The sequence below is a fragment of the Momordica charantia genome, assembly GCF_013281855.1.
Source record: "Momordica charantia cultivar OHB3-1 chromosome 3 unlocalized genomic scaffold, Mcharantia_2.0 BLBB01000003.1, whole genome shotgun sequence".
Lineage (NCBI taxonomy): Eukaryota > Viridiplantae > Streptophyta > Magnoliopsida > Cucurbitales > Cucurbitaceae > Momordica > Momordica charantia.
Genome location: NW_028275161.1, coordinates 6431585 through 6438533, shown reverse-complemented (window position 1 = coordinate 6438533; position 6949 = coordinate 6431585). Strand labels below are relative to the sequence as shown.

The 6949-nt window shown below is 44.2% G+C and overlaps 1 protein-coding gene across 1 annotated transcript; it reads left to right on the top strand.

The window, feature by feature from the left end:
- Positions 1-5427: 5427 nt before the first annotated feature.
- LOC148212245 (uncharacterized) lies at positions 5428-6126 on the top strand. The gene is made up of 2 exons (XM_088122161.1): positions 5428-5613; positions 5698-6126. The coding sequence occupies exons 1-2, from the start codon at positions 5428-5430 to the stop codon at positions 6124-6126; spliced, it is 615 nt and encodes a 204-aa protein (XP_087978287.1).
- The last annotated feature ends 823 nt before the right edge of the window (positions 6127-6949 follow it).

Sequence of the window (6949 nt, the reverse complement as noted above, 5' to 3'; positions counted from 1 at the left end):
TAAATGCCGCAGGGGCATTAATGAGTCCGAAAGACATAACGGTAAACTCAAAATGCCCATACCTGGTCCTGAAGGCTGTCCTAGGTATGTCGGCGTCTTTAATTCTCAACTGGTGGTACCCCGATCGTAGGTCTATCTTCGAGAACACCCTTGCTTATTTTAGTTGATCAAAGAGGTCATCGATGCGAGGAAGGGGGTACCTATTTTTTATTGTCACCTTGTTCAGTTCCCGGTAATCCACACAAAGTCGCATAGATCCATCTTTCTTTTTCGCAAACAGCACAGGAGCACCCCAAGGAGACACACTCGGGCGAATGAAGCCTTTGTCTAAGAGCTCTTCCAGCTCGGCCTTAAGCTCCTTAAGTTCCGCTGGAGCCATGCGGTACGGTGCCTTTGAAATGGGGGCTGTCCCGGGTGGTAAGTCGATGCAAAAATCCAGTTCACAAATAGGGGGTAGCCCCGGAAGGTCATCGGGGAACACGTCTGGGAACTCTCTGACCACGTGAACGGAGTCGATACTAGGTGAAGTCTTACTAATGTCGACGACGTTGGTCAAATATCCCCAAGCTCCATTCTGTAACAGGCGTTTTGCCTTCAACGCTGATACTGTCCTTGGGACTCTACCCGTAACTCCTTTAAATGTAAAGTTCCGACCCGAAGGTAGTTGGAAGGAGACTCCTCTTCTCGAACAATTAATGTTGGCTTGGTTGGTAGCTAGCCAATCCATGCCCAAAATAACGTCAAAATCTTGCACGTCCAGTTGGAGCAATCTTGCCCTTAGGGTCTAATTATCAAAAGATAACTCACTTGCCCTCACCTTTTGACTAGCAATCAAAACTGACCCTGATGGTGTAGAAACCGACAACAAACACCCTAACGGCTCTAATTCGAGGGTTGCCTGACGAACAAACACAGAAGAGATGAAAGTGTGGCTCGACCCCAAATTAAACAATACATACGCAGGCACATCATGGACTAAAACGGTACCTGGATCATAACGCAAAGATAAGGACATACACTCACACACAACACCCAAAAAAGTGAGAAGAAATACCTGTGACCACGGTTTCGGCATCCACCGCTTCCTTGCGAGTAAGTGGGAAGACACGAGCCCTTTGATTATTTCCCTGCGTCGAAACTGATGGGGAAATCCTCTGGCCTAACCACTGTGTATTTGCGGCCGACATGGGACATTCCCTTGCAAAATGCCTCTCTCTTCTGCACCTGAAACAACCCTTACTTCCCGTCCAGCACTGCCCCGTATGTCTTTTTTGGCAGGTGGGGCATACTGGCGGCATGCCCTGGTGCTGAGCCCGGCGCTGGGGTGCTCTCAATACCTGGTCGGAATAAGTCGGAGGGAACTTCCTTTTGACACCTGAAGATGATCCGACCTCTGGCAGGGGTTAGGCCTTGTTGGAGACATCCTTATCCATAATCAAGGCACCCCTAACCGCTTCAGCATAGGTGGTGGGTCGCTGAAGATCCACCGACCTCTGATTCCCTTACGCAAGCCTTTAACAAACCTCTTGATCTTCAATGCCACAGTGGGAATAAACTCCATAGCGAAACGGGAGAGTTCTGCGAACTTCCTTTCATACTGTGCCACCGATAAGGTTCCTTGGACTAGATGAAGGAATTTCGCCTCCTTCATGTCTTTCACAGTCTTCGGATAGTAGTAGTCGTACAACAAGTCCTCGAACCTCGCCCACGGAAATGGTACATTTGCATGATCCTCTACCGCTACTATTGAGTCCCACCAGTTCAGAGCCTCGCCCCTCAACATAAAAACCGCACCCTTCACCTTGAATTGGTCCTCGCAACCAAGATACGCGTAAAGGGCTTCCAACTCTCTTATCCACTCTTCCGTTACAGTCGCTCTTTCACTCTCATCGTCAAAGGTTGGGGGTCCGTAATGCTTGAAATCCTTGATGAGCGAGCCTCGCTCTAGGGAGTATGAAGATGTTGGGGTGGCGGAGCTTGGACTCCGCCCACCCTTGCTGCGTTATTGATCACTGCTTGCAATGCCTCCACAAGCAACACCAATTAGGGGTTCACCAGAGGAACTGCTGGGGGAACTGGAGGATCTGCCCGCTCTTGAGCTGCTGCTGGAGGAAATGGAGGGACTACTCCTGCCTGATTCCCAGCAGGAGGGGGGTGGATCCGCTCCGTTCTCACCTCCGGGAGCGGGGTCGGCATCAGCTCGTAATCTCATACTACGACGAGGAGGCATTGTCTGGAAGAACGACACAAAATTTCAGCAAGACGTTAGCACGATACTCTACGCATAGACTAACTGGAATGTGGCAGTCGAAACTCCCATAATAGTAAAAGGTCCACTACATTCTATTTGGTACGCTTAGTGAACACTCTATGCCTAGCGAAATAGAGCGGCAACAAAAACTGATGAAAGAAAAAAAATATTCAGTTCACAAGTAAATCATGGGGAATGTATAAGTTCTCAGGGACAAGCATGAAGCGTACCTGGTGATGACAAGGAGGTCGACCGAGATCACTACTCCTAAGTATGCTAGCTACTAACTCAGTCTACAGGAACGTTTCGGCTCTGATCCGAACTGTAACGCCCCAGGATGTTATATACCATCCTATGTAATGCTAAATAATCCACCTGTCTAGCCTTAACTCTAAACATGAGATAATCAACTCCCTGGGAGTAATTTAAATAAAGTAAAGCTTCGACTCCCATAATTCCACCAAAAATATCAATTTTATAAACTGTCGAAACTTCGCTCTCCGTGGGCAATTTAAAAAAAAAAGATATCTCATATCCTCCTCAGTGGCTAACTCCTTAAATAAATAAAATAATCGTACACCTGAACTCCAACGACAACAGTGACACGTTTAACAATAACATCCATAAAAAAAAATTAAAGTAGTTCTAAAGAAAACAAAATCGCTCCTCGAGTCCACACCTAGCCATAAAATAAATCCCAACGCTACTCGTACCAAACGACCCTTCCCTCTATCCTCACTAACTCGACTAGTGATCCCTCCGCAGTCAAGCCCCCTCCACGTCATCACCACGGTCAACCCTGTTCACACCTGAAAACAAATAAGGATAAAAAAGGGGGTGAGTATATAAGGTACTCCGTAAGTAGCCCTGCCTAACTAACACAAAAATCATGCTCACAGTCACTGCATATAAAATAAAACGATAGCAAGACAATTTAGTAGACAGCGAGAGATAAAGAAAACAATAACTTGACATTTACATACAACAACCATGCGTCGGAACTACCAAGAATACAACCATATGATTCACTAGCCCTTGTCCCACAGTACTAAACCTCCCTCTACACCCTCCTGTGATACTCCCCGTTTAACTTCTCGAGGCATGACGGCTCTTGACATTTATTCCCAAGATACCGCCCCCTCCTTTTACAGTACTTAATGTTCGACCTTGCCATTTATACCCAAGGCCTAGCACCACTACTTCGCAAGCACCACTCTACTTTAGTCCTTCAAGCCTAACTCCTCGAGTCGCATTGGCCCTTGACATTTATCCCCAAGGCCTCAATACTCCTCTACAGAAACTTGATGTTCGGACTTGCCATTTATTCCCAAGGCCTGAACTGTGCACCGGTCCTTGCCGTTTATCCCCAAGGTACCGATGACTTCCCAGCATATTGGTCCTTGACATTTATCCCCAAGACCCCAATACTCATTCACAGAAATTTGACATTCGGCCTTGTAATTTTTTCCCAAGGCAACTACTACTCAAGGCTTTGAACCTCCAAGTGATTTATATGCATTTTCAGATCAGACCACCCATAGTTTAACGGACTGCCAACCCGTCCCTTCACCCTTCACCCTTCACCACTTCACTAGCCCTCCCAAGACCACCTACAAGTATATTTCCCACATTCCAATTCACTGCACAGTTCACAAGCATGCTTTTCTTTGTAATAAACAAGTCACCACCCAACAGCTCACAACTAAAACAATATAAACTAATTATCAGTTTAACAATGCGAGCATTTCATTTACAACATGTTTGCAAAACGTCATGAGCCAGTTACTTTTAACCACAACAATTCAGAATCTACTAGTCACCTCCAACAATAAGAATAGAAAACATGTTTCCTCATAAGTGTTCAATAATAGAAAGATGGCAACAAAATCACTAGAAGTTCATAAATCAAAACTAACAATCCCTACACGCACAATTAAATTATTTTAACTAAAAATCAGCATCAAAACCATTCCGTTAACGCGAAATAACGCACGCACTCGCCCCCTAGTGCTACTTACCCAACCACGTCCTTAAGTTTGCGTCGAACTCACACCTAAGCACAAAAACGGAAAAAATACAGCAATATAAATATACTGTTCAGCCTTGGGTAAAAATGGTCGAGGCTCGATGCAGCAGTGTCGGGGCGCTAGGTAAAAATGGTCAGGGGCCGACACTACTCGAAAGAGTTAGCTTGGGAAAGCTAGGATAGCTGTGATGAGCGTAGAAGTGCTTGAGATGTTAGGGAGCCTCGAGGTTGGTAGATGAATCGTTCATGGTTGTGGTTATCGCCGGATCTTATAGAGTGTGTCTATGTTTGATTGTATAATGTGATTAAGAGCATGACTATGAATGTTTCATGATTTTTTTTTTAGTATGATGTTTTTGTGTTGTTGGTGAGGGCTACTTACGGAGTATATTTTTATATAATCACCCCCCTGCAATTATTGTTTTAGGCGAAGAATTCGTTGCCGACCATGGTGATGAAGCAAAGGAGACATGACGAGCGAGGACCATTGGCTGCGTAGTTACTTCTGCTTAGCTTAGGTTTACATGGTTTAAACTTTATTGCTTGGACAACAAACTACTTGTTCCTATCTGATTAATTGAGAAGTTCCCACTTGTTGTCTACTTTGATTCGGAATAGGTGATTATTTTAGTTTCTTCCATTCATTGAGTTTGCCTAGTTGAAATAATGAAATTGCTTTATGGAGTTGTCCACGGATGATGATTGATTGATAATCTACAGGATTGATTCTTTGGTAAATTGATGGGAGTTGAAGCTTTATTTTATATAATTATTTCACAGGGAGTTAGTTATCTCGTGTTTAGAGATAATGTTAGACAGGTGGTTAGTTAACGTTACCTAGAAGCGTGTAGAACGTTCTAGGGCGTTACATTTGGTATTAGAGTGGAGTTGTTCCTGTTGACTGTCATAGAATCTAGGTCGATAGTGTATGGTCCTTGTCAATCTCCTCGTCATCACCAGGTACGTTTCTTAGTTCTGTTTATTCGATCATGAATGCCTTACATTGCTTATGGTTGAGATATCATTGTTGTCTGATATTAGATTAGTTAGCGTGCTCCCTTGGTTCATTATATAGACTTGCTTGAACTTTGTGCTTGTGTTGTGACCCGGTTAGTGCGATAATGACCTTGGTGCTCTGTTCTTTTAGACAATGGCTTTCCAGCGAAACACGAGAGCTCACAACTACGAGGATCCGAATCCTAGGGGTGACGACGCAGCGGACCCAAATGTTCCTCCGGTAGTTCCTGGAGGGGTAGTACCCCCGTTCCCTCAGGCAGCTCCACAGGAAGTTCCCCAGGTGAATCCCCAGGTGGCGTTGCTAGCTGAGGCATTGCAAGTACTACTAAATAATGCGAATGGAGCCGGTGGAACTCAAGTGTAGCAGCCTCGCCGAGCACAAATTTCGTAAGATGAGGTTCAGTTTATCAGGGATTTCAAACGCTTTGGGCAACCCGTTTTCAACGGGGTGAGTGAGAGGCCTACTGCGGCCAAGGAATGGGTCAGGGAGCTGGAAGCCCTTTATGTGTATTTGGGATGCTCCGACGATTTCAAGGTTCGGGGAGCAGTTTTTATTCTTTGGGGAGAAGAAGTAAATTTGTCGGAGTCGGTGGCGGCAGTGGAGGATCACGCCAACGTACCTGTCACGTGGGCGAGATTTAAGGACCTACTTTATGAGTACTATTTCCCCGTGACTGTCGGGAATGAAAAACGGGCAGAGTTTCTCCGTCTCACTCAAGGGAGCCTGACCGTGGCCCAATACGAAAGGAAGTTCACTGAGCTATCCCGTTTTGGTACGCAATATATTCCTACTGAGCAATTGAAGATTGACAAGTTCATTGACGGTTTGTGATAAGAATCATTGTGTTCCGCACGTCTCCACTGGACCTATTACACGAGCCAAGGCTAAAAAGCTTCAACAAGCATTCCTTATTCACGTACAAAATTGGATAGGCTCAGTTCAACCATTATTTCAGATGCTGCAAAATAATCCAAGAGAGGACGATGTTGTGAAGGTCAACGTTTGCAAGATTGACGTTGTGCCAACATTTTAAAGATTCAATTGTTGTTTCTAAGTCATCAAACTTTGCTTTAATTTTTGAGGTTTTGGTCTTCCAAATTATGGTTTCAACTTTAAAGTTCAATTATGAGAGGTTATTAAGTAGACCAATTGTGGTCATTACTACTTATGGGTTTTATTTTGGGAAGTGAAGGGTTGGGGGTTTCAATCATATAATGGCTATAAAAAGCCCCATCCAAGCTATGTAAAAGGCAGATTTTAGCTGAATGAAATTTGATCTCTCAAGAGACATTTTCTTTAGAAATCCCATTGCCATTTCTAAGGTTTCTTGCAATTCTTGTGATAGATTGCATTTTGAGCCATTCAATCCAGCCTTGATCAAGTTTGATTGTGGAATGACTCATTCTAGAACAAGATCTCAATTCTTGCTTCTAGATATTTGATCATAGAGGTAAACAATTTCTAGCCTTTCTCTTGGTTGATTCTAACTTGTTTAAGGAGGTGTTAATTTCTTTGATTCAAGGGTTCTTGCTCAACAAAAGCTTGGATCATTGGGCTGAAAATTAGGATTGCCTTATCATTTGGTATCAGAGCATAGGTTGCATCTTTGTTGTCTACTCTAGAATTGATTCTATCTTTCTTTTCAATTGTTCAG

Excerpts from the sequence above, each read along its gene's own strand:
- LOC148212245 (XM_088122161.1), top strand. The coding sequence starts at position 5,428 with ATGGCTTTCCAGCGAAACACGAGAGCTCACAACTACGAGGATCCGAAT. Across the intron at positions 5,614-5,697 it reads TGCTAGCTGAGGCATTGCAA|TTTATCAGGGATTTCAAACG; the intron begins GTACTACTAAAT and ends GATGAGGTTCAG.